The 27771-nt window shown below is 41.0% G+C and overlaps 2 protein-coding genes across 5 annotated transcripts; both read right to left on the bottom strand.

Annotated features, from left to right (window-relative positions):
• Positions 1 to 177: 177 nt before the first annotated feature.
• On the bottom strand, positions 178 to 8980 carry LOC110476072 (disintegrin and metalloproteinase domain-containing protein 20). The gene has a single exon (XM_021540734.4). The coding sequence runs from the start codon at positions 6189 to 6191 to the stop codon at positions 3939 to 3941; it is 2253 nt and encodes a 750-aa protein (XP_021396409.4). The 5' UTR covers positions 6192 to 8980; the 3' UTR covers positions 178 to 3938.
• Positions 8981 to 9486: 506 nt separating this feature from the next.
• Positions 9487 to 22657, bottom strand: MED6 (mediator complex subunit 6). Of its 4 annotated transcripts, none has more exons than XM_085582001.1 (9): positions 22421 to 22657; positions 17265 to 17424; positions 16204 to 16295; positions 13915 to 13997; positions 13097 to 13205; positions 12626 to 12741; positions 11862 to 11889; positions 11331 to 11490; positions 9487 to 9969 (listed from the first exon to the last, which is right to left on the bottom strand). In XM_085582001.1, exons 1-8 carry the CDS (start codon positions 22458 to 22460, stop codon positions 11363 to 11365), a joined length of 756 nt encoding a protein of 251 aa, XP_085438127.1. In that variant the 5' UTR covers positions 22461 to 22657; the 3' UTR covers positions 9487 to 9969; positions 11331 to 11362. The 4 variants fall into 4 exon arrangements, with proteins under 4 accessions (XP_085438127.1, XP_085438128.1, XP_021396413.1 ...); XM_085582002.1 differs by having other exon boundaries at positions 22621 to 22657; XM_021540738.3 differs by having other exon boundaries at positions 9487 to 11490.
• Positions 22658 to 27771: the final 5114 nt, after the last annotated feature.

The following is a 27771-nucleotide window of genomic DNA, read 5'->3' as shown; positions in this document are numbered from 1 at the left end:
TAGCAAGGAAAAATGTATCATTATCTATTTCAGCACATGGTACAAATGTGTCAATACAGACAATGACAACAGGGAACAATGTCACTTGAACCACCCGACTGCTTGGCACTATGAGGACAGCCACATCTACATGCTGCAGGAAACCTCTCTGATGAAAATGAGGACCAGCTCATCTGGTCTTCAATGTTACATTACCATTTTATTTGTTTGGTATTGCAGCAAACATAACAGATGTTTTTGACAGCATTCGTTCAGGGATTATCTGCACTTCTGGATTCCTGAATTTAATAGGGAGAGACAACCAAGGCACCGGATCTCTGACTGCTACAACATTTATGTTTAGTGCTAAACTGAGCGTTAGAACACCTGCCTCAGAGGTGGGAGACAGGCATTCAAGGTCCAATTACACTTGCAATGATGAGCAAAACCGTGATTCATGTGACAGACATTTTTGTTGTTGCTAGTAGCATTCACTCTAAGTTGAGAACTTTTCAGTGTCTCATACTCTGCCAGTGAGGAGGTGTGCAAAATTTGGGAGGGAACATGGCCAGGACAGGTGGACAAAAGGATATTTCATACCACAGAATGTCCAGTATATAAGCTGAGGAACTTATTTGTAAGGGGGGCTAACACATTCTGGGACAGGCTGGGTATCAGACAGCAACGGATGAGCAACTGTACTGTGCATCACTTGTTTCTCTTGGGTTCTGTTACTCTCAACTCCCAATATTATTATTGTTATTATTGTTGTTGTTGTTGTTATATTTTCGTTGTTTCAATTATTAAACTGTTTTTATCTCAACCCACAAGGTTTACCTTTTCTTTCTGAATCTCCTTCCCACTGGGAGGGGTGGGAGGAGAATGAGCAAGCAGCTGCTAGGTACTTGGCAAACTCCTTCAAGATACACAGTGTTCCTTAGCAGCAATTTAATGTATTTTAGAGATGACAGCCTTGGCTTAGAACAAAACCAATTTTATCTTGATCTGAGATAATGCAATGTTAATGTTCTTAAAAGTTTTCTTTACCCAGGAAGATATTTCAATAAGAAACATGGTTATATTGTAACTCAATCCTAGGCAGCTCCAGGCGTCACCTATCACGACTGCCACATATTAACAGCTACCTGAGCCTTAATACCCTTACTGCACTGGCACAGACAATTTCACAGAATCAGAGAATGGTTTGGTTTGGAAGAGACATTTAAGATCATCTAGTTCCAACCCCTCCTGCAATGGGGCTCCACTAGTCCAGCTTGTGTCTTATTTCCTCCAGCACCATTTCATGTACTACAGTGACTCACATCTCTTGGGAGATGGTGCAGCAACATTTGCAAATTGACTCTTCATGTATAAGTGACTTACATATTAACCAAGTTCCCTCATCCATTTAAAGCATTTTAAAATGCAGTTAGAACCAGAAGGGGGAAGAAAGGGAAACCAAAAACATTAGGACTGAACTCTGACCTGCACCTTCATAGCACCTTCAGATTAGTGGGACATTTCTAAAAACCACCAGAAACATCAAGTTTTTCATTGCTGTGTTGAAATCAGAAACAACAATATTTTCAAGGAGAAATCTCAGAAAGGAAGCTGTCACATTTTATGAAACATAGACTAGGTTTGTTGAGATACATGTCTGTCTTGCTCATATGGCCCAAGAAGAAATGGGAGAAAAGTACAGAAATACTCCTATCCAAAGTTCACGGAAAGCCTCCTCCCAGTTAAGTCGTGGTTTTGCAGAACAGTCTTTAAGCATAGAGAAAAACAGAAACTACAGCATTTTATTAATTTATCTTTCCCAAAACTGCATTTGCAAGTAAGCTTTCTGGGCTAAATTGTGCTTTCATTTACACCTCTGTCTTTAGTATGCAGGTCTGTGAACAAGAACTCCCTGACTGGTGTTTCTCTGTCTCAGCATAGATCTATACTTGGCAATTTATAGTATACTATTGATCAACAATGGTAGGCCATCAAGGAGGCAACCTGAAACTTCTACCACTCTTTTTGTATTTAAAAAGCAAAATAAAAAAAGTCCTAGTAGGTACTAGATGTGCAGAGATAGTTGGAAGGTGCTGGGTGTAGTGCTTTTGTTACTTTTTTCCCCATCTTTCAATTGATTCTCATTGCTCAAGTCTGTCTCTTATCCCTTGTTTGAAACAAGTGAAGTACAATTGTTATTTCTCAGAGGACAGCCCTCCCACTTCCCCAACCCCCAAAGGAGGTCTCTGGTTATGAGGAATAGATGGTGGTGTTAGTCAAGGGCATTTATCTCACCTTTTGACATAAATACAGGATTAAGTTTTCATCATCTAATCAAAACCATTCATTTTCTATCATGACAATAAGCACAGCCTAAACAAACAGTGTGTTACCTCATTTCTGCAGACAGCATAGATAAATATTTAAGGACCCATTTGCTCTACACAAAAAGCTGTGAAAAACTGTGAATCACATACTTCATATTTCACATCCCATCATAATGTAATTGGCCCTTTTTGGATACAGGACACCAAAAAAATACACATAAAAAATACAGGAAAATGCATATTCTGAAAACACACAATATATATTTGGGAGGCAGCAAGAGTTGACCATAATAATTTGTAGAGTCGCCAGCATCTTTCTTCCCAAACTTTCCCAAGTGTTGGGATACTTATCCTACCTTTACAGAATGTTTGCTAAAAGTGTGCTCTTTATTTTCTAAATACAAATAATCCTTTTGTTAGCAGACAAGTGCATTACAGCCCTTTATCCTGAAACATCTTTTAAAAAAAGGTTTAACTGTGATCTAGACTACAGACTCCTCTTCATGTTGATCTTATAGAACGGTGTTGTTACTGGTGTAATAGAAATAATAACAATAAAACTTACTGAATGGTATTTTCATGTCTTAATATTTTTCAGAAGTTAGACATATTTTATGTTGTGTTAAAAAAATTAAAATGACAATGCTTCTGTGTGGCACTCTGTAGAGCTGCAAGGACACATTCAGTTATAGTTATTCAGAAAGTAAGCCAAAAGAAACCACCTGAGATAGTCAGATAAAATATCTATCAAATATTGCAGGTATTGAGGGTAGGGGACACTTGCAGAATAATTCCATGTATTTTAGAAATTCAGTTAACTTGGGGAGCCCCATAGACAGCTCTTCTTAGAGACAATAAAATACACAGCACTTCTCAGAAGCAGCCAGCATTCAAGACACTGGAAAATCTCCATGAAATAAAAACAATTTGTTCTTGTGAAATGCCAGATTTGGTGTCACTACACTGTTGACATATATTTTATAGTTCAGAAATGCAATGCTTACTGTTTGTAATCCTTCTGTACTCTTTTACAAAAGGAAGACCCTGTTTCCCATGGTCTACCTCCCTCCTGAAGAGCTTCTCCCTGTAAACAGCTGGAAGCACTTGTGAGAGACACCTGTATCTCACTGCAATACCTGTTCCTTACCTTTTGTGTGTCACAGATGTGAATTAAATCACAGAGACACTGAATAGTTTTCCTGGAAGGACCCAGTTGAGACTCCAAGTGCAATTTTTTTACCTCTGGTTGTTAATGAATGACAAAAGATGTTCACAAACATCTCTCTCACTGAATTGATGAAAATATTAGGTGAAGGAAGAAATTGAAGCAAGTAATTTATCTACACCTGTTTTAAGAAGTTTGCATTTTTAAACTGTTGATATGAAACATAAACACAATACTAGCAGTTTACTTGAGTACATCAGTTTAAGAACTCAGGGTACAAAGAACAGTATGCCTTACTACCTGCATTTATTAACTTAAAAGAAAATATACAGAGATAAGGTTTACTCTGCATTTAATGATAACACATGAGATTAGAGCTGTTCAGAACCTGTTGAATTATTTTGATGAGTTATCAGATGGCTCTGCTAAAGGGAGATTTCCTCAAGAGAATCCAAAGATACTGCTTTTTAAACTTTGGTGGATTTTGACTCACCAGCAGGCAAGTTTTCTTTAGGAACTTTTGTTTTTTTCAATCTTTGAAAAAACTGTGATATTCTATGGAATTGGGGTTTTTTCTTCGTAAGCCATCCCTCTATTTCCTGTCTATAATGGATGGAAAGGGCTACTCCAACAATACACATAGAAAAAAAAACAAATAGTGCTATTCTTACTCTTGCTCTCTGAGCCCTCCTAATTGGAGGGGGTCCACTGTCAATGCTACCTCCAAATCCTTCCAATTCACAATATGGTGGAGCCCAGCCATACTTACAGTGACAGTTCTTACGATTGTTACACACCCCTCTGTCATGACACTTTGTCATGTTGCAGTCGTAGTTCAGCACTAATACACTCATACACGTCCTGTTGATACAAAGCATATCACTACCACATGGTGTGCCATCTTCCACAGCTCCCACATCTGCTCTTGGCACCCCTAGGTGATAGTCGAGACCCCAACAATTTTTATCTCGAACCGGAGTTTGGACTACTGTTACATGGTTCTGCAAGAAAGGTATTTTGACTATGTTTTCACACTGAATCCTACCACATAAGACATTCTTAGTACTGCATTTTGTAAAATGGATATTGTCAGGAATACCACAATTCCCAAACCGGTCACCTTGAGTATTCACTGCTTTGAAGCAATCGAAAGGGGCAACCTTGGCTTGTTTGCCAAAGAGATGCTGGCACTTTTCACTGTGGGAAGAACATTTTCCTTTATAACAATAAATACCATCATTGCAAGGAGCTCCATCTTGTACATATACATCCAGGGGGCACTGAGGGGAAATCCCATTGCAATACTCTGGCAGGTCACAGCTGCCAGTACTTGCTCTGCAGAGTGTTCCTGCTGGAAGGACCTTACAGTTCTTGCAGCATTTTCCAGATGCACACTCTGAACCTGCAGTAAATGTACAGTTTGAGCGACAACAAGGATCCCTTTGGCAGCTTGCTGCTGAACCACAGTCACATTGCTCTCCACTGTCTACTATCTTATTCCCACAGTATTCACGTTTATCGGTGTAGAAAGTGCCAGGTGCTGGTGGCTGACGAAGGCATGTAGCGCCACTTACAACCAGATTAAAGTACTCTTTGTAACTGCAGTCACTGAACGAATCCGTTTCAGCATTGTTTTCATACATAATGCATGTCTTGCGTTTGCAATTGCATTCTGGTTTATCATGGGTCATCCCAAGATTATGGCCCAGCTCATGGACAAATGTGATAACAAGCGAAGACAACTGTTTCTCAGTGTCGGAAATAACAGCTGCTGACCAGTGCATATCACACACTGTCCCTATATATGCCAATCCCAGGCTGCTTCCAAACCACTGAAATGCAAATAAGTGAGCAACATCGTGGTACATCCGAGGTAACAGGTTTGACTTTCTCCAGGCGTTAAAGGCACTAAGTACCTGAGGAATAGAGTTAGTAACATTTATAAAGTTATTTTCAGTCCAGATCTCCAATCCTATTAGAAACAGCCGCACAGAAAGCTGTTTGTACAAAATGTCCCCGGAATTGATGACTTGCATGATATGCTTCAAGACTTGGGATTTGCTCCTGCCTGACTTCACAAACAGCACGCGGTCCACGACCACTACTATCTTCACATACCTGATGTGCGTCCACCAGTCCTTCAGCTTTTCGTTCTCCTCCTCTGCCTTGGGAGCCTTGAACCATGGCAGCACAGCCTTTTGTTGCTGCAGTACCTCCGGCGTCAGTCCGCAGCTGGTTCCCTCGGGGCCGTTGGCCTCCTCCATGCGGGAGAGAATGTGCCGAAAGGCCGGATCGTTGGGGACGGGCTCGATCTGGTAGGTGTCATCCTCCACCCAGAGCACGCCGTGGAGGCCCCTGCCGCAGGTGCTGAGGGCCACCAGGGAGCCGGGGCTTCCCAGCACGTCGCCCTGGTAGAAGCAGTTGTCCCGCACAAAGGGGCGCTCCTCCCGGCGGGTCCCGTCCGGGCCGTAGGTGACCAGGGTGAAGGGCCGGGAGACCAGGCCCCTCCTGGGCTGCAGGCGCAGCACCCGCGGCCGCCCCGCCACGTTCAGCCAGTAGGAAAGGGCCGGGGCGTCCTCGCCGCCGCGGGGGCTCAGCTGCCGCGGCACCGTCACCCAGGCGGCGCGCGGCTCCGCGGGCCGGGCCCCCCGGGCCCCGGGGCCCCCCGCCACGCCCGGCGGCAGCAGCAGCAGCAGCAGGAGCCCCGGCAGCGGCCCCATCGCTGCCGCCGGCACCGGCCGCCCCCGCCCGAGCGGGCACAGAACCTGGAAGGGCCCGGCCCGGGCGGAACCGCCCCGAGGCTCCAACTGCCGCCGTGCCGGGCCCGCTCCCCGGGAAACGGCACCTGCGGCATCGCCGAGCGCCGAGCTCTTAATAAGCGAAATTTCGAATTGATGGGTACTTCTCCTTCTGAGCAGACACAGTGAGGACAGCCCCCAGTTCAGCTTCACGCTCCTTGTCACAGATGTTTGTGCTGAGCAAAGGGATCATTTGGGTAGACCACAGTGGGAAAATATGTTTTAAAATCTCAAAAGGTTGACTTTTGCTTTTTTTGCTGTTTTTATTACAGGATAATTTGTGAGTGGACATCAGAAACAGGCTAAGGCTTAGAGTCTGAAATGAATAAGTTCAGAAATACTCCCTGTGGTGACCTTAGCATGTCCCTTACTATAGCTAATACAGCATAGACACCCTCCAAGAAAAAAGGTAGAACCAGGGGAGAATTCCCTTCCACTACGTTCTATAATATAGGTGTAAACTAATAGTACCAAGTATAAAGTCCTCAATCCTATCTACACCACAGCTGCTACATACCTACAACAATGCACCTTAATTACAGACAGAACTTATGCAGCAGCCATTTTCCCACATCATGTCCCCTCTAAAGACTTGTGATTTCATAGCAATGGAAAGAGAACATTTACAGATACATCTACCACTTGGCTACCATCCCCATTTTGGGTAGTGTTGGCAAGACACAACCATAAGACAGTGAGCTGGGTTGTGGTAAGATAGGATGTCCTGTGCAACACAGATGCACGCTGGTTTTCTAGCACATAGTGCTGGAATTCAACACAGCCACAGCTGTTACATTTTCGGAACTCTTCGCAACTTTCTTTTCACACCACAAGCACATTTGGGATGAAGTCCAACCTGTTATGGCCCTCATCTTTCTCAGCTGCAGGAGGTATATCCTTCTACCATCCCATATGGATCTCAGGAATCCTGCCTTTTATCACCAACTTCCGTGTGCCGACCATCACCCTGGCACAGGCAGCAACACCTACCATTTCAAACTACTGGAGACAGGCACTGCCCCTCAGGAGGCTGGGCAAGAAAGAAAGAAGCAGCTGGCAGAAAGCTCAGAGCCTCCTTCTGCTGCCTTATGCCCCAGGGTCCTGAGCGGGCTGCTACCTTATGCTGGGCACATGGCAGGCCTAACTAACAGCTTGTGGAGGTTACCAACTACTGTCCAAAGATGCTTCAGATTCTGTGGTTTGGTACCTTGCTCATTTCTAGCAAGCATGGCCAGCATTAGCATCATACACCTTGTAATACACTACCTCAGATTAAAGGAATGAATACAGATGCCTGCTTCTATTAGGATACATCTAGGAAGATCTTTATAGATATCCATCCAAACTCATAATCTATCTCTTTTAGCCTTAGATTTATTTTCCTATTGGTTTTAAAATTATAGAAACTGTTTCTGGTGAAGTCTTTTATATGCAGCTAGATGTTGAATGCTTGTCCACTATTTTTCAATTATCAGTTTTGCATTTCAGTACTGAGAACTACACCAGATTATGTCTGAAATAAATATAACCCAGACCACAGTAATGGAAAAATCCTGTTACATAATCCACGTGCAGTCTGTAGTGCTATTTTAAAATGCATACTTCTGATGTGTGATCACTCCTTAAGTTATACAAAAGGCCCTACTAAATCATTCTGACAATTGGCAAGAGCCATGTCTTACCACCCTTCCATCCCTCGGCATGAAGTTGCCTACTACTTACTTTCTCTTTTAATATAAATATAGCTACACAGTTAAGACTAGAAAATACTTAGGTCTCAAAGTACTAGTATAAAGCTAATCTATCCCCTTTGCCTTGTCCCTCCTATTGCCCATAGACTTCTTGCTCCAAGAACAGCTTGGTGTGGCAAACAACATGTACTGACTGACCAGATGGCATCTAACTTTCTTTGCTAGGAAAAGGCTGCCAAAACATGAAGTATGGCAGCAGAGTGGCAAAGAGAAATGTGTGAGACCGACATATAGCCTGGTCAGACCTTACTTAATGAAAAGATGACAAATACAGTATTTCTGCTGCACCTGACACACCATTAGCTTTACACAGTTAACTGAGGTAGCTAGAGTGCCCCTCTCCCACAATCTGGCTGGATTTTTGCATGCATGTGTACACATACACACACATACAAACAAATAGGCATAGGTGGGTATGCAAACATTTATATGTACTTTCAGGCTCTGTGGAGAATTGTTTCTGTTCGAGTTCCTGCTACTCCATGGTTTAGGCAAAGAAAAGCCCTTTTGAAGTCTGAATGGTTATTATCTAAGAGCAAAAAGTAGAGATAGTTCTCTTGTTCAACCAAATATCTCATTTATACAGAAGAAAGTGACGCATAAACAAATTTCAGAATTGTTTGCTTCTTTCCATTTCATCTACAAGCTTTAGAAATACTGAATGTCCTCTGGAAGGACTCTGGACTTCGCAGACTCTACACTGAGAGAAAAGGCTTAGATTCTCATGCACTGAAGAACATTACTGACTACAAGATATCTGCTTAACATTTCAACAGTAATATCTGACATAATGTCACTTCAGTAAATTAATATCTCAGCTCACTTACCTGATGAAATGATTGTAGAATATCTGGTCAGCGAGTAACAGGACCAGATCTCTCAATCCCTCATACAGCAAACCTTCAGCACTGGACAGCTACTAGGAAATCAACACACTGGTAACATCCCTTACTGCTTTAAAATGTAATTTGCTCAGGGAAAGACCATTCCCCTGGAAAAGGTTTATCACATTCAAATGTTTATTTCATGAATGGAAGCCATTTGCTATCCTCTCAATAGCTTAGATGCTGGCGCTTTAACTCAGATGGGGTCACACAACGAATCCATCCCTTTTAACACCCTTTGACACCAGCCAACACCAGGCATTTCTGCAGAAGACTGAAAGGCTGCTGAGAAATAAATGTGAGGACAGTCTGCCCCTTCATGTTCCACCCTTATCTCTGATCAGCTCAAATTCTGAGCATGGAGTGTAATGGTTGAGTCCAAATGTAAATCCAATTCAGTTTCATTTACCTGTCTCTCTGTTCAAGACAGAAAAAAGTCCTCTACCTTGCTATTTGTTTCACTACTCAGTTTTATAAAGGCTTTGTATTTGTTTTCCCAGTGCCATCATAGGAGAAACTGTCCTACTCATTTTACTGCCCTTCTTCAAACCCTTCTACTTTAGGGAAATTCCTTTTCAGTCATTGAATTGCACAACACACTTTATTTCAGGTGAAGTCTAGTGACTGATAGAGTATTTTGCTCATACTATATTATAGCATGCATTTTTTGCCACAGTTGTATGCACCTTCAGCAATAAGTAAGCTTTCTTCTGCTAATAGTGTTAAATATTTCCTTGGTGCATGAACAGATAATCTTTCTCCATTTAAAAATCCAAACCGAACCAAAAAAAAAAGAAAAACCCACACACAACTGAAGCCCAATACTCTAGATCTTCATTAAGTGCAGTGTGACATCTGTCTTGGTAACTTTTTCCAAATTACATACAGGTTTCCAGCTCACTTAATGGCCATTTCCAAGGACTTTATTCTGGCCATCCAACAACAAGATCTGCTGAGGTGCCTCACCATTCATGTCTCATTTCTGGAAATCCTGGCTTTCCTTCATGGTGGTGGATGAGGGAATGGCTTTTGTGCTTCTTCCACTACTTGCTTTCAGAGGAATTTCTGTAATACAAGAAAGAACCAACATCCTTTTTTTCTAAGTATATTCACACGACCTTGTCTGGTTCTGAGCATCCCAGAATAACTGCTTTCTATATTTTCACTTGATGTAATAGTTCACACTATTTTATCTACTTTTATCAACATTTTGAGAAATGACTGTTCAAACTTGATCCAGGTTTGAAATAAACCTAATACACACTCAAGTATATGAATATATGAATTTCAGATCTGTATCTGCATTAACTGAGAACAGCTATTGGTATATCTACATCTTTTAACATTGCAACTTTGGATTATATGATAAAATGGCATGGATCTTTTTATCAGTCAATAATAAATAGCCCTGACAAGTCTTTCTATCATTCAGGAATAAACAGCTCTGACTGGAGAGCTAAGTTACTGAAAAAGAGTGTCTTATAACCTAAAGATAAATTTGACCAGCTATCTGTGACAAAAAAAGGTTTATGTAAACATGCTTAAATAAGTGTATAGGTGTCAGTGATGTTTCTCTTCCACTGTCCCACAGTGGAAGAGAAACATCAAAAGGCACATGTCTAATGAAGGATTAAGAAAGTGCCAGGAGCACAGAGGAAGAGATGCGATTGATATATTTGAGTTACAGTGGAAAATTAGAAATATAAACAGCTTCACTGAGTGTGCAACATCAAGAAATCTTAGCCTGTTTTACATCATAAATCTCTGTCCCAAAACACTAACTTCTATAATAAACTATCAGCTCAACCATTAAGTAAAACCCATGTCCAAAAATATCTAGAAACTGAGACCATTCTAACACCTAATTACATGGATTTGAGGGTCCAGTTACCAAATCTCTTATCTTTATCCCAAGCACACTAGAGGCATAGCAATTTGTAGGGGGTAACCTAACTTTTCCTCCTCAAGAGAAAAGACAATATATTCCAAAGTCCAAGCAAAAAGAAAAAAAAAAAAATGCTGCCAGCACATATGACATATTTCCTACTAACAAAGTATACATTTAAGAAAGGCATTCCAGCAGCCAGGAGTTTTATTTGCCAAGAATTCCAATTCCTTTTTATATATAAAAGTGTTTTTTTCTTGTAACATAGGAAACCAAGACACAAAGAATGCAGGAGTTTGTAAAGATTTCAGGAGGCTGCTGAACATGTCCATGTAAAAACCATTCTCAGAAGTCAGCATTCAAAATAAGATGAAGACTGAAAACACCTCCTTTGAGGCAGTTCAAATCCTGACATTAACATTTGCATGAGAGGTTTCTAAAAAAAAGCTGTTACAGGGATCTCAGTCCTTAAATTGTCAGTCTCAGTGGAAGAGCTTAAATATAAAGAAAAGGGAGCAAGAATCTTCTGTTTTCCAGGTACTGACTAATCCAGATGTGCAATAGCTTCTCCCTTCACTGGAGTCTCATTCGTTTTTCAGGTGGTCCTTTAGCACCAGCACTCTGGGCATTCTTTACAGTCTCTTTTTCCTCTGTCTTCACAGCTTCAGGGACTGGTTCTGGTTCCTTCTTGATTTGATCCACTAAAGATGTAAAAGCAAAAGAAAGTTAAACCTCCAATTCTCATTCCATTCTTCAGAGTATTTAGAAAATATTAATGTCATATGGGCAACATTAATTTCAAAGGTGTAAGAATAATAAGCAGAGAATAAATTAATACTTTTATTCAGGTAAAAGGTGGAAGAGAATGAAGTGATACAGTTCAAGCCTTTCCTGTTTGAAGATTGCCTACAATCAACTCAAATTTTCATTCTTATCCATTACTTTGCACAATTAGGTAATGCCAGAATTCCAAACCACCTCACAGTAGCAGCAGCAAGAGCTTACATGGCAACTGCAAGATACTGCATACAGAGTCTATTTTTAAAATCTCTTTAAAATATTACAGTTTTACCTGGGATAGGCTTTTCTCCAGGCTTTTGCTGTGAGAGAAGAAAGAAAACCAACATATCAGTGGAACCAAAGTTGTAATTCTCAACCCTTCCTGCTATTAATTGACAAATTAAATGCAAACAATGCACTCTTATATGTAAGAGGTGAGGGTAGAATGGGTCACTAAATACACTTTAAACAAAATCCAGTTTTTCCTCTAACAACTGAAAAATACTAAAGACAAAAATATGCAGTTACCCAGTCTTTCCCAGGACTGGCTGAGAAGCACTTTTGTGAGATGCTGTAAACATAATTTCCTTTGCTCCCAAGCAGAAGCATTTGCTCCTGGTGGAACAAATGGCTACCAAAGACAATCAGAGGTAAACACAAGTTCACAGAATGCCAAGAATTTCCATGCTAACTAATGAGTCTCTAGAACAATGGAGTACCTAAAACAAAATACTGTGATGGCTTGATTGAGTTCACAAAAGAGGAAACTGGTAGCAGCAGCAACATCTGACAGCTAAGAACAGACCCTCTGTGATCAGTTAAGGAAGATGTATAATAAAATTCACTCTCATAGTTTTGCCAAGGTCTTAATGACTCCAGTGACTACAAATGGAGATGCTACACTCTAATATGAGCCTTCCACGTTAAGTTTGTGAACTAATCCATGTTACTATTGCAGAAATACACTAAATCCCATTCAGTTTCACCTGTTTAAATACCTATGACTGTCTTTTAAGTTCTAAGTTACAGTAAAACTGTGGCTTTTGAGTGTCATACCTGAACAAATCTGGGTGGAAACTTTTGCCTTAGGTCTAAAAGCAAAGCATCTACTCGTTGTCTTTGGAAAATAGAGCTTGGCTCTTCTTTCTTCTTGGCTTTTGGTTTAGTTTTCTCTGAAAGTCACAGAAATATTAGAGAAAGATGTATTAAAAATTATTTTCTCTTAGCAGCTCTTTGTTGTATGTCCTCCTGACAAACTGGTTTGGCTTTTGAAAATGTGTTTGGGTCCCCTGTGGGTTGAAGAGCTGCCCACTTTGTTGACACACAGTTCATTATTTTCATCTCCCACCCATGCCACAATGTTCATTCCCACCAGCACAGAAGGGCAAGATTCCTTTAACCTGGTAGAGAGCCCTACCTTGCCCTTCAGACACTTCATCTCACCTCTCCACCATCACTGTGCATTACCTCAAGCTTTTCCCTATATTCATTTCCTCTCCCAGAGTATGCAGAAACTAGCAATCATACCTCGTTCTTCTTCATCTTTGAAATGCCACCAGTAGCCTTTGGATGGGTGATAGCGACAGTAGGACATAGCTTCTTCAAAAGCAGACTGAATTCCATGCACAGCAGTAAGCTTTCAGAACAAAAATGCAAGGCAGTGCTCAGAACTCAAGAAGAAAATACAACACAAATTTTTGGAAGTAGGTATTTTAAAATTAGTATTCTATATTCATTTTTTTGTTCTGTAAAGGGAAATTGGAATATCCCATTTTGGACTGAGAATGTAATTTCTTTAATAGGTTCTCACAAGGCCCTTTTGAAGTGCTTTTCTAAACTGACAAGAGAAAAACTTGGAAAAAATCAATAGCTCACAAGAACAGAAGAAATCAAAACAAATTTGAGCATCCAATTTATGAAGAAATACCACATCAGTTAAAACCATAAGCCTCATTTAAAAATAAGTATTACATTAGCTTAACATTAACTTTCCAAAGCAAGCTTCACTGATTATGTATTTAATTACTATTTCATATGTATGTCAAATAATTTTAAAATTTTGATTATTCAAACTTCATGCTGTTCTGCCAATTGTGTAGTTTCATTATTATGATCCTTCATCCTTAAACAATGCATCCTAGTTTCTGGGCAATACTGAACTCTCACAAGATCTTGCATGTGGGATGCACACAATATTAACCAGTGGGGTTTGTTTTAAGTTACTGCACCATTACTACACAAGATCTTTGCTCAGAATAGTGAAGGAGATATTTAAACAGCCTGGGGGACAACCAAGAGTAAAAACAGATATAAACCAGTACACATCAAATGCACAGAACACTTACAACTCTGGAGTTAATGACAGATCCTAAGTCAGGTGCTTGGTAAATCACTCCAGCAATAATATAGTAGTCAGCCAATGGTATAACTATGAGAAGGAAAAGAAGAAAAATGTGGAATCAATTTAAAGCTCTGGCTGAAGACTGTGTATTTGTTGCTGAATTTCAGTCATAGCAGCAGAAACTGCAATATTTCTCTTATCACAAAATTTTCTCTTGTTAACCTTTTCCTTTAAGTTGCTTTATTTGCACCTTAAGCACAGACTGTAAGGAGAGAAAAAAACAATGTCTGCAGATATTTACAGATAGAAAAGCATGGCTGTAAAGTCCTGTCCTACTGCAAGCAAATGATTTGCCTCATAGAACTGGGGCTACTAGAGCAACTACTAATCATGTGAGGTGCTCTGGAAGTAATTCCACTAGCCTTGGCTAGTGGTAGAAACCCCCAATAATGTAAGATCTCATTGTTCTGGACTCAGCTTTCCCTAACTTCTACAGTCCTCTCAGCTAGATTTCCCAGATCCAATGGAGTGAAGCACACACAAAGCATGCTTTTCTAAATTCCTAACATTCTGCCAAAAAAAGACTACCTTCCATAGGCATTTGCTAAATCAGATTTTGAACCTCTACTGACCAATCAAAAATTCTTGTTCATTAGAGCTGCAGTGCAGAGGAACATTATAGTTGCTTCTATAACTCTGCCAAACATTGTTCAATTGAGAAACCATAGCAATGCTCCCAGCTTCACATTCCTAAGGACATTAACTTTGCACACATGTGTTCCAATTCCTCCATCTCCACTAACAATTCCTCCAGTACTTGCATTTTATGAAGCCTGGACACCTGCCTAAATTAGCAGTCCCAGACAGCTGGGTGCCTATTACAGTACTCACTTCTCAAAAGAAAACGGATGCTTAGCACTTCTTTACAAATGGAGCAAGACACAGAACAGCAGTTTTACTGTTTCACAGCTCTGTACCAGGTCCTACTCTCCTAGACAGGAAACTCTCCCTAATCACTGATACAAAGATTTTTCTAATATCACTTTCAAACAGACAAAAGCTTGTCTTAACGAATTTAAAATATAAATACTGTTTTTTTAAAAACACACAAGTCATAAGACAGGCCTGTATCAGTTGTATTTGAGTATTCTACACTAGCTATGAAATCATTAAATTTCAGTTTTATATCCCCATTCCAATGTCTCAAATACACAAATTTTTGTACCCCAATGAAATAAAACACATGGTAACATCTCAGCTAGGGAACTATGCAACTCAATTATCATTCAATCAGCACAAACTTTACAGTCACAGTGGGAAAAATGTTACCGAACAAGTGTCAGTTAAGTTCCACCAAACATACATCTGCCTTACAGCATAAGTCTAAACACACATACTGCGGTAGCTCCAACTCCAGGCTCAATCTGAAAGGTGTCAAGACCAGAAATTAAGGGCTGTATGATAATTCTATACTCACTTTTAGAAGCTATGTTGAAAATCTCTAATAGAGAAATAACTCAAACCATGTACTAAAGAATCAATCATACATTTTTCTCAATTTGGAACTGCAATGTAAACAGACCATTACCTGACATAAGCAAATAAGAAACATTACAAGATAAGGCAAAGTCCTGTAAAGACCAAAATGTATATAAAGAACCTAAATCACTAAGAAAGAGAAATTAAGAAATAATTAGCACTAACCTTGCCTTTCTTTCCTACTAATCTTACTCTGAAATAACCTATTATTTTATATGAGCAAGCAGTAAACAGATAAGACAATCCAATAACTACTGAAATGTGGCTACATATTTGATTAATCACACATACACAAATTCAAGGTTAAAAAGGAATAACAAAGCCAGTTGCATGCAGATGGGAAAAAAAAGCCAAGGTACTTGATTTAAAAACTGGAAAGTGACACTGTAGGAAGGAGTGGTGCTGTTACCACAAGACTCCATCACAAGGAGACATGGACACTTGCACAGCCTAACAGATAAATACAACATGGGATGAATGCTATTAGCAATTTCCTGTAGGAAAATGTAGCACAGGGCAGCACTCTCTCATTCACTGTTCCCATTTCCCCACAAGATGGCACTCCCTGCTGCTGGCACACTGCAGGGAACTGCCGCAGAAAGGATCTCCCCACTACAAAGCCTCATACCCTCCTAGTTAGACTGGAGATTAAGACAGAAGAGGGGAAGCAGAAGTGCGTAGACATAAATTAGGAACTGATAGAAACAACTGACTGGTTAGCTTCTCAATAGGGGCAAGAAGTGAGTGACTGTACCTTGTGTTGGAGATTGTCTTTGCTGCTTTCGGATAATGAAGAGGATGGGCTCTTGAGCATGGAGAAGGATGTACTCCACTCCAACCATCTGGCTGAGAAAGAAAAAACTAGAGTCAGTATCTTCCTCCAAGTAAAATCTGTAGGACATGAAGAGCAACCAAATGGCCTGGCAATATAGCAACTAAGTTCTGATGCTTTGAAATGTGCAGTAAATAAAGGCAAAGGATTTCCTGAGCTAGCTATCAAACCCTAGGTGCACAGACAAAGAGAGCTATAACAACCTGACACAACACAAATAGAATATATTAGCAACAGATAAATAGCAAGAAAGATAACAATCTATCATAATGGAGATGTCATTTAAATACAGCAACAAAGAACTGGTGTATGATGTGACCATCTGTGTGTCTGATGTAAAGGCCTCTCTGCAACCATACTAAGCACAAGTGACTTTACCAAGCTACACAGGACTTCTTCTCTGTCATATTGTGGAGTCTTAAAATAGTTCTCTAACAACTTGCTTGTGCTCAGCATAGCAGATGGAGAACTGAAAGTTAACTTGCACATGCAATCTCAATACACAACCATATGTGATCAGTTTATTTACAACACTCACTACTCCTATTATCCATACTAAAAAGCCAGCTCTTTGGAGGAATTATGTACTAATTATGGCACACGGCCAGCAGTATATGGAAACACAAACTATTTATGAACTCGAAGTATCCCCTAACATAAACTCTATTCACCGCAGAAAAAAACATTAACTACATTAGACTACTCAGGTTGAGCAGGGAGGATGAGAGAAGTCAGCTTTTCTATTTCAGAGAAATATCTAAAGGGTGATTTACTGGCATCTCAAAAGATACACAGAATGCTTCAAGCTTAACACCTCCTTCCACACATCCAAACAGAGAAAGAACTGGCCTCACTGGACAGTGGTGGGACTAAAAAGCACAGAACAGAACGAGCGTTACAGCATGCTTCCATTCTGTCACCAAAGCCACTGAATGGAGGGACAAGGGATACTGCACAGGAACCAGATGCAAATTACAACTTACTTCAAATGGTCCAGAGTCATCCGCTGCATTTTGACGACTTCATTGTTACATGTTCGGTCATAGAAAGGGTTACTTCGCTCTGAGAAATAGTCCAACACACTCCCATTGTTTAATATTGGAATCCAGGAGCTGTCAACCCATGAAATCCCCAAGAGATTATCTGGGAAAATAAAGCTACATTGAGTACCAAAGCAGTCAAAATCACTGCAAATACATCCAAGAGTAAATTTCCACCAGTTAACAATTACAGCAGAGGAAGGAGATGGAACACAAACACACCAGTTAACATGAAAGAAGTATTTCATAGAGTTCAGATAATAATTGATAACCTTTAACCTTCTGCAGGTCTCTTCCAGTAATCTTGAATAAGAGATTCCCGGTAATCTTGAACAAGAGATTCTATTCCTGACTATAAAATTAATCTGCCAAACTGCTGCACCAAATTACTTGGTCCATAACTCAGTAGATATTACAGATATTTAACTACTGAACACTAACAATTATATAAAAAAAACAAGCTTTTAAAGTAAACATATTTTATAACCTACAAGTTATAATAGGCCTATTAAATTCTTAAGACATTTAGGGAAATATAAGTTAAAGTCCCTGCATTTTGCAATCACACTGCAGCAAAATGTTCTTCAGGCACATCAAAGAAACCAATGTCAACAACCAGTTCCATAGGCAACAAATTTGCTAACACTACAGATCCAGGAGGAACCTTGGGAAAAAACCCTGAAATTCACTGATTTTAAATCACAGCAGCAGCAAACAGAATTTCCTAGACACAAGAATGGAGGAGGAGACATAAATTGTTTAGATTAAAAACACCCTAACTTATGAGAAGTCATTGAAGACAGACTGAAGATCTCAAATTCCTTCCACATTGGGAACATGTCCCTAAAGTTCACACATTACATACATGTTCTGAACTCCCAATTATCATTCTAATGATAATATACTTCTGTGACATTTCAGCATGCTCTACGATCATCAGATCTCTTTCAAAAATGTCAGCTCATACACTACTAGCAGCTTCTCTGAGGAAGAGTTATAAAGTACCACTACCTGCTTAGCAAACCAGGAAAAATGCAACAGAAACAGCTCATGTAAACCAATTTTCCTTGCTAATCTCAGAATTTTTAGCCCAACTGCTCCATGCAGGGCAGGGAAAGGGAGGGAGAAGTCTACAGGCATTCAAGTTATTTCACATAGACTATTCTCTCTCCTCACTACAGAAAAGGAAATCTCAGAAACACGGCACTAAGATCCATTATTAAGCACCTAAGTCGTAGTAGCGCTGTTTATTCCAAATGCCATTCAAATCCAAAAAAGCTCTCCTTTCAAAAAAATCTTAAAATCTTAAGCACTTGCATTCTTCTTATAATAGGCTCTCACATACTTCAAATACAAACTTCGTTTGTATGGTTAACAATAACTGCATTTCTCAGAGGATTGTCAGGCGAGCTTTAGAGAGATATATATAGCTATCATGCTGTATATAGACTGAGAAATGTATTGTTAAATGGAATATAAGGTTGGATTCTAAGACTCAATTATCCACAGCTGCTTAGTGACAGTATTTATAATTGCCTTTATAACTAGCAAGATAGTTCTCTTAACTGTTCTTGGAAAAAGGAGAGGAAGAATAAAACAAACCATGAATCTGACATGGCCGTCATACTGAAGGGTGTACTATTTATTTTAGGTATAAGAAAGGATGGAATTCTTGCTTCCCTGGTCCTTTTAAAAATAGGACATCTTGTGCAAAGCATTTCTTGTGGAATTTGCATCACAGCTGCAACAGTAAAGTGCTTGTGACAATACTGCCAATGTGTCAGGATTTTCAAGACAATTTGGAAGACAAGCCAGCAATCTACGGCAAAAAAGAAGAGTAATTCACACAATGTGCTGAACCTGGCCTTGCTGGCCAGGTAGCCCAGCACTACGCTTTGACAAACCGAAAGGAACACCTGACAGGGTATTGGGCTTGCCTGACCAGGTTTGGTAGGAGGAGTTACAGGGGTGGCTTCGGTGAGAAGCTGCTGGGAACTTCCCCATGTCCTACAGAGACGAGCACAGACCATCATAAGGTGGCTGTCCCCCTGCAGCCCATGGGGATCCACAGTGGAGCAGAGATCCAGATGCAGCCCATGGAGGACCCCACACTGGAGCAGGTGGATGCCTGAGGGAGGATGTGAAGCCACGCTACTGCAGGCTCCTGACAGGACCTCTGATGCCTTGGACAGAGGAGCCCCAGCTGGAGCAGGTTTGCTGGCAGGACTCATGACCCTCTGGGGGACCCATTCTAGAGCACTTTGTTCACATTTCGCCCGATGCCGAGTGCAATACAAGCCATGCCAACCAGCACCACGACTTGCCAGGCCATGTTCACTGTGGCTAGTTAGCCTCAAAGCTGGCCCAGAAAGTAAGGCAGGTCAGAGGCCATGCTCGCTGTGACAACAGGCACTTGTCCATACCGACCCAGCTCTGAGTGCTACAAAGATCTTGGTAATTCTGGAAAAGTGAGGGATTGCCTGTGTAACCACAATAACCATCCTGCACAGAAGGTACTTCAAACCTGTGAGCAGGTTGGTTTAAGTGCCGAATATTAATCTGCATTATTACTTCAACCAATTTCAGAGACCAAGATGGATTAAACAAAATTCTTGATGACCAGTATTTTAGACCACATACAGACTGATTCCAAAAATTTGTGGAGATAAAATATTCTAATACTCTTGAAAATATTTTAATACTCTTGGATTGGTGAAAATTCAGTTGTTGTAGTTTCAGTAATATATATTTTGAATTTAAATAATAGTCCCACATGATGGTAGGCCCAAAGGGATACACAGTAAAATTGCACCAACAATTCTATTTTCCTGAACTGCAAAATTTTGGATTTTTCACTACTGGTTTTGATGTGTCATGCAGAGAAATCTGGGATGGTTTTTCATCGGTAGACTCATTGATCATCCAACACCCTACCTTAATTTCTAACCTTTCTGTTCCCCAAATTCAGGGAATATTATTATCAGCCTCACCCTTACCTGAGTCACATTAATTTTTTAAGTACTTAAGCAAAGTGGCTAGCCATAAATCTGTTTTACTGGAATGTGTCAGCTTTTGGAAACTATCACACTGACTAATAACCCTAATTGGGGGAGTTATGCAGTCTATACTGAATAGCTGTTTACAGTGAAGAAGAAAATGGTACTAAAGAAGGTGAAAGGCACTGGGGTCTGAAAGGGCTCCCACCCCTTGGCCTGAATCAATGTACCCTTGGTAGGCAGGAAGGGACAATTAGATGTAAACATTATTTCTGACTATGAGAGGAGGGGACAGGTGGAAAACATTAAGGCATTCCTAGCAGACCTCATAGCTCCCGTATAACCAGAAAATTAAACAACAGACTTCTGATCAACAGCAGAGCCACACATTCAGTAATAAACAGATGCAAGGGCCTGCTCAGTAAAGTTACAATACTGATTGTTGAGGCCACGAGCTATAAGAATGGCCATAAAACCCTTTTACCCATTGGTAAAAGGGTTTTATGGCCATTCTTACAGCTCATGGACTGTCCCAATTAGACATACTAAACTGACTCCCAAGTTTCTATACCCTAGAATGTCCCCTTCCATTGTCAGGACAAGACTTACCATGCAAGCTGAATGCTCAAGTAACTTTTTTTTGAGAACTGTGTATAGCTATGCATCTCACAGAAAAAGGCATGGAAGCTCAAATCTGCTTACCAATGAACCAGACCTCAAAGGAACATGAAAACTGCATCCTGAACACAGTACTGATTGCTGCTTAGAGCATCAAAATGAATTTAATACCTGTAAAGAAGCCTTGTTCTCAGGTGTATAGGCTGGTACAGGATTTAGGAGCAATAAATCAGATACCTCAACTCTATTGTGTGGATGGGCTTCTTCTACCAGGTGAAAAAGCCCTTTCTGGAACAACAGCATTGGAGAAATTAATGGAGGATTGTCTCCTGTGGGAGGAATCCCACCATGGAGCAGTGAAGACTGTGAAGACTCCTGCTGAGGAGGACAGAGTGGCAGTGTCAACATACGTGAACTGACCACAATCCCATTCCCTGTTCACCTTTGCTGCTTGGGGGAGAGAAGTTAGAACTTCAGGGTGAAGTTAAGCCCAGGAATAATGGAGTGGGGGAAGTGTTTTTAAGATTTGGTTTTATTTCTCATTATCTTCCTCTGATCTAATTGATAATCAACTCAATTCATTTCCCCAAATCAAGTCTGTTTTGCCCAGGACAGTAACTGATGAGTGATCTCTCCCTACCCTCATCTCGATCCACAAGCCTCTCTCTCCCCTGACTGGTTGAGAAAGGGGGTGACAGAATGGCTTTAGTGGGTACCTGGCACCTAGCCAGGGTTAATCCACAGCAGCTAGAATAAAAATAGAAGTATGCCCCAAAATCTACTTAATATATTGAACTATATTAGATAAAAGACTTTAAGGGAGCTTAAATTATTTTGAGTAACACAGAAGGTTCTCACATCAGCTAATAACTGAATACAGCATTCCTCCATTAATTGCCTACACAGTTTAGAACAAGGCCGTCAGAAAAACACAGAGGACTACACATAATCATTAAGAATCTGAAGACAAAAAAGGAGAAAACCTCTGTGGCATTATCAAAACTGACCCTTTATGAGATTTCCCTAAATACCTGCTCTTGTTCATTCTCTGAGACGCCACCACACAGGCTTCTGATGTTACTGCATTGAGACACTCCTATGGAGAAAAATAACTTCCTTTCCTGCGGCTTCTGAACCCCCATTTTTTCCCTCAAAGCTCAAATTTTATACAATTTAACTTCTTCTTTGTTTACAACATAAATACCTTTTAACACGTCAGTCAAATATAATTGCTTCTTCAAAACATAGTCTCTTTTTATTCATATCCCTGACTCCACACCCAATGTTTTTTGTTACTTCAGCCTTCTTTCCGGCTTTCCTAACACCTGGCCTGCCTCACCACATCCACCTGAAATGCTCTTAAGGCTACCAGCCTCACTGGCCGCTCCGGCCCTGTGCAAGTCCCACACAGACGGCAGAGCTGCTCCCTTACGTCGCCATCTCATTGCAGGACCGCTTTACCCCCCCTGAAAAGGCAGAGTTTACCAGAAGGAAGCCTGTTTTCCCCAGGCGGCCCCGAGCACATCCAAGAAAGCCGCTTTTTGGGCAGCTTTTCCGCCCGGCCCTTACAGCTCCCAAGGACCGGCACCCTCCCGCAGCGAAGCCGTCCTGCGGCCGCCCCGCGGGCGGAGCTGAGCGCAGGCCGGCGGGCAGAGCCCCGAGCGCCGCGCTCGCCCCGGGCCTACCTCGGATGTCCACCGCCGCCATGGCCGCGCCGCGCACGGCCGAGCGGGGCGGGGCGCGCGCGGGCAGCGGCCGCGGGGCGGGCGGGGCGGGCCGGGAGCCGGGTCAGCGGAGAGCGCCGCTCGTCCCGAGGCGCGGTGGCCGGCCCGGGGAGCGTCTTCCTGAAGAGAGGGGTTGTGCTGCTCCAGCGCCCCAGCACAAGCAAAAGTGGCCTGCGCTTTGCCTGGTGGTGCATAACCGGGAGGACGGCGCCAGTGCCGAGAATCGACATGCGCATTCGGAGCTGTTTGCTCAGAAGGGGACATACGAGGGTTTTGGAGTTGTTTTCGCCTGATCTTGGCCCACTGGTCTTTGCCGGTCACTTTCAAAGTGAAAGAGATGTGGGCCACAGGTTGCTGCTCAGCATCATACCCATCCAGCTTGAGCTGGCGGGGGTAGCCATAATTTAGTTAGCCACGTGGGAATAATAGATGTTTTGAGGTTACATCATCAAAACACTGCATGGTTCCTGTCCTGCGGTATGGTCCTTGGCATTTTGGCTCTTAAGTGAAATCATCAGTCATCAGTTATTTATAGAGTGAAGAGCAACACTCAGTAGCTGGAGGAATATACATAAACTGAAGATTATTAAGCTCTTTATTTAGATTGACAACTACAGTCTCCCAGTCTGCTGTGCAGTGTGTCCAATATCCCTATGTCAGGCTAGCTGTACCTCCAGGGGCTCTGCCTTTGCTGCCGAGATCAGCCATCCCCTTGCCAGCAGTAGCCGAGTCTCAGAGAGCCTGGAGTTATCACCTTGCTGATGGCATGTGATCATAGCTGGTGGTGGAATCTCTTGCCCTTCCATTAGAGGCCTGTGTGAAAAAAGTATAGGAAGTACTTTACTGTGTATGAAGTACAGGAAAGGGATATTATTATTGTACAAGGGCAATAAAGAAGTTAGAGCAAAAGAGAGATCATGCTGCTTATTTACTCCCTATTCAGTCCTCTCATATTAATGCATTAGGAGACAGACTGTAATTACAAAACCACATACTCTATTATTTTTTAATTCCCAGGATTCCTACCTCATTCAATATGTTAAAGTCACTATAATGTGCGAATGCTCTGGGCTTGTTTTCTGTGAAGAAGAAGTGCCTGCAAAACACACGCTTTACATGTTTCTGGTGTTGAAAAATATGAAGGTACCAAGTGAAGGTTACAGAAAGTGACAAGGTCAGGCAGAAAAATGCTGGTTTGAAAAACTGGACGCTAGTCTTGCAAGTATTATAGTCATGCATTAAATTAATGAAGTTTTTTCAGACTCAGATTTATAGATGTGCTGGTCCTTAATACAAATAAAGTAATGCTGGTCATGCTTTGTGTGTTTTGTAATTCTTGCACAGTGAGAAGTTAAGGTCTCTAAAGTCTCTCACAGTTTATTATTCAAAATAAGATTTTTGTATTCTTAGTGTCTCCCAGCTACATCTCTAAAAGGGAGGTGATAACAGGCCCCGTAGCTCTGAATGGTTCATGAAAATAAATTTGATAATATCTGCAAAAATAGGAGGCTGGGATGGTAAGTGTTCTGAGAAAATTAATCTTTTCTTCAAAAAAATATTTGCTCAATTGGCAAAGTAAAAAAGATTTAATGGTGGAAGAAAAAATACTGAACAGAAGTGCACTGTCCAACTGTAATGTAATACTGAATTCAGAAGAAAGTCATGAAAACAGTGCTTGGTATCATTTAATGACACAACTAGATTAAAAATCAAATTTAACCTTAATTTTTCAATTTCACGCTTCCTGGATACTTGTCTTTGCCACTGAGATAATATTTTGTGTAATACGTGCTTTTCCATGGAGTAATTCTCCTGTGTGCACACTGCAGATCCCCATTCATTAGTTAGCTGCTACTGGTTAGCAGTTTCTACCTTTGCCAAACACATCTCCCTAGTGTTATCCACACTAGAATGTTTCCAAATAATACTGATAGGCTGCCATGATAAACCAAATACCTTTATGAACCTGTCAAGAGCAATCCTCCTGGAGGGAAAAATGCCACCAGACATCACAGTCATCCTTCGGAAGCATTTCTGATGCCCTCTTTTATTCTATTTTTGTGAAAACCATTTCTTTTCAGTAACAAATGTAAACTCGACCTCTATTTTAATTATTCATGTTGTCCATCTTTCCTGCTGACTCTGCACCTCTCTTTAGCAAGTATGTCTTCAGATGAGCAAGCAGCTGAAAAGTAAAGATACCTGGGTGGGAAATAATGGGGCTTGATTGCTTACAATGAATTTTCAATTACATAGTGAGACTGCATGCTGGAAGGCATTGTTAATCTGGTAATATTTTCACCTTCTGCTATAGCATAAAAGATGAGGGCTTTTTCACTTGTCTTCCTCTAAAGGGAGAGTCCTAATGAGCATTGGAGTTCTGTCCCTCTTAGCAGGAGGTGTGGATTACAGATGGAGAGATAATGAAAGCTATCACATAAAATGAGGAATTTATGCACACTGCATTTGATGTCAGAGAAAGGCACCTTAAGCAATGAGCATTTAGACATATTCATTCAATTTGTGTGCTTTAAAAATGCATAAAACCCTTGGATAAAAACTGACACGTTTTCTAGTCCCAGTGTTCGGATGTCACTTAGTGTCACTCTCCCTGCAGTGGAATTATTTTTCTGTACTCCTATGGTCAGAGCTAATGAGGAATCTCATGCTACTATGCTCCCCTAAGTATAACAGAAGAGACTGTCCCTAGTTTACAGTGTTTGTTATCTCTAGTGGATGCAGGATTGTTAGCACTGAGTGCTCTAAACCACATTATAGGTACAGCAGGGAGACTACCAAGGAGTCCCTTTATGGTTTCAAATAAGCACAGCTGAACTGAGAGGACTACATCTAAAAAAGGATGGAAAACCATCTCTGGGCACATTTCTAACAGTCTGCAGAGACTGAACAAATAAGCTAGCTATATGCCATGAGGTGAAAAGTATTGTTTGTAAATCCTTATCATTAAACTCTGGGTGGTTTCCAAAACATAATAGGGGCTCCCGAACAACGATATCATCACAGCACCTCAGATTCTGCCCACCTGCATTTGAACTCACAGATTAATAGTAAATATCTCCAAGTCTCATTCTATGTTCCATTAAATCTAGTTCTGCAATGAAGCTCAAGGGAAATTTAAATTTTTGTGCTAATGAAAAATTTCTGGGCTTGAATTACTTATTAAATGAGCAATTTGCTACTGGTTTATAATAAGTAGGAATGGAAAAATATTCTTTTAAATCCTTATCTCATAGTTTGAGGGAAAACCATGAGAGAGAAATGTATGGGCAATGCAAAGAAAATGCTGAAATCACAAAATGTGTAAGGAGGGAAAGGAAATATTTGAGGGAGCTGCCATGAGTTCATCACCCATATTCTGTTGTAACATTTTTGCTTGTGAAGTTTCTCTTTCCACCCTGAAAACACTTATGTTGCTGGTATCTTCAGATGGCATTACACATGCAGTCATTTACAAAACAGCTTCCACAGGCCTCAAAAGCCATCACTGAATTATGCTTTAGAAATCCACTGTACAGCCAAATTGCAAAATTCTGATTTTTTAAATCCTTAATCAGGCACTTTTGCTGACTTCAAAGTCTGATAATTTCTCCTTTCGCTCAGTGCATCTGCATGTTCTTTTCCTTTTCCTGAGATGCTGTTTTCTGCACAGTTTTTATAAATACTGCTAATCACATGCATTGACTATAAAAAAAATAGCCAGGCTTGTAAGCTCTTTTTTTTTTTCCCCCCCCTGGAAAAATGCCACTGGGAAAATCTAACTAAAGTGGATGCAATTATGGCTGCAGCCAGTGCCCTTCTCAAAACTGTGTCCCCCTCACCTTGTTGCTCTCAGCTCTGGGCTGCAAAGAGCAGAGGGACTGAGGGATACTAGGAATAATGTTCCTGGCATCTTCACATCATTTCAATACATCTCATAGTGCTTTATTAGAGTCTCCTGTTTGAAAGAATGGGGAAAGAAAATATTAAACCCTGCTAACAGTCTAAAAGCTTCCTGAAAACAATTAATCTCCCAGTAAGCCCCAAAAGGCTATCTGTCAAGAAGTTAATAAAGATGAAATGTCAGGATGCCACATGGCTTCTAGCAACTGCAGGCAGGAGGGGAAATGAGCTTCCAAGCAAAGAAGCACAAACTATGTCATCTTGCATATGATCATGTATTAAAACCAGCAACTGCAGATGCTGACTTTTGTGTCTCTGCAGACATCTCTGACCTTAGCATCTCTGCTGCTGCACTGGCTTTGTCAACGTAAAAGCCAGTGACAAAGGAGGATGCAGCAAGTACAATCTACAGGTGTTGGATCACGCGGAGGGAACTGGTGGGAAAAGCAGAAACTGCCCCATGTCCCTAGAGCTGTACAGGTCACATACAGGCCAATATCTAGCAAGAGGCAGATGAAGCTGTCAGGCAACTCTGGAGCACAGCCCCCATCCCATACAGCTCTACTTGTGTGCATTTGTTAGCTGGGTTGGGAGTCAGCCAATGTTTTATTTCCCCCCAGTTTCCAAAGGGCAGATCAGGGCCCTGGAGTACAGCCGTGGCCCAGTCACTGCCAACAAGCAGTGTCTGCTGACAATGAAGGCTTGCCCAGGACAGGGAAGGGGAGGAAAGCAAAACAATCTTCTTACCATACAGCCTGTTTATTGCACATGTCTAGCAATTTAATATTCCCAATCTCTGAACTGCACCACAGCCTTGGCATTTGGTGGATACCTCTCAATAACCTTTGAATGCCCTCATTTTACTGTTCATTGTACCTCCAAATATGACCAAACTACAAAGTCATTGATTTCTATGCCTTTAAGTCTGGCACTTAGCTGATCTGAAAGAGTTCTTCAGTAAAATAGTCTCTCTAGTCTGATTAAGAAATCAGATTTATTTTCCTGATTTATTGTACTTTCTATTGAGAAACAGAGGGCTTCAGTTTGGCAGTGAGCCCTGTGCTTCCCAGTGGGAGGATGCAAAACAGGCTGACCAGATCAGGAAGTGAAAATAAACACTTAATTTCTGTATTTCAATGTTGGAGAGAGCTACAAAATCCAGCAAGCAGCAATGGTGGCAGAACATGAACAAAACTGTCTAGCAATATCTCT

This window comes from Lonchura striata, chromosome 5, assembly GCF_050655825.1.
Source record: "Lonchura striata isolate lonStrDom1 chromosome 5, ASM5065582v1, whole genome shotgun sequence".
Lineage (NCBI taxonomy): Eukaryota > Metazoa > Chordata > Aves > Passeriformes > Estrildidae > Lonchura > Lonchura striata.
The sequence above is the reverse complement of the archived record's forward strand: the minus strand, read 5'-3'. Positions and strand labels throughout refer to the sequence as shown.

Excerpts from the sequence above, each read along its gene's own strand:
- LOC110476072 (XM_021540734.4), bottom strand. The coding sequence starts at position 6,191 with ATGGGGCCGCTGCCGGGGCTCCTGCTGCTGCTGCTGCTGCCGCCGGGC.
- MED6 (XM_021540738.3), bottom strand. The coding sequence starts at position 22,460 with ATGTGCTCGGGGCCGCCTGGGGAAAACAGGCTTCCTTCTG. Across the intron at positions 16,296-17,264 it reads ATGACTCTGGACCATTTGAA|CCAGATGGTTGGAGTGGAGT; the intron begins GTAAGTTGTAAT and ends TTTCTTTCTCAG. Across the intron at positions 12,742-13,096 it reads CAAAGATGAAGAAGAACGAG|AGAAAACTAAACCAAAAGCC; the intron begins GTATGATTGCTA and ends TGTGACTTTCAG.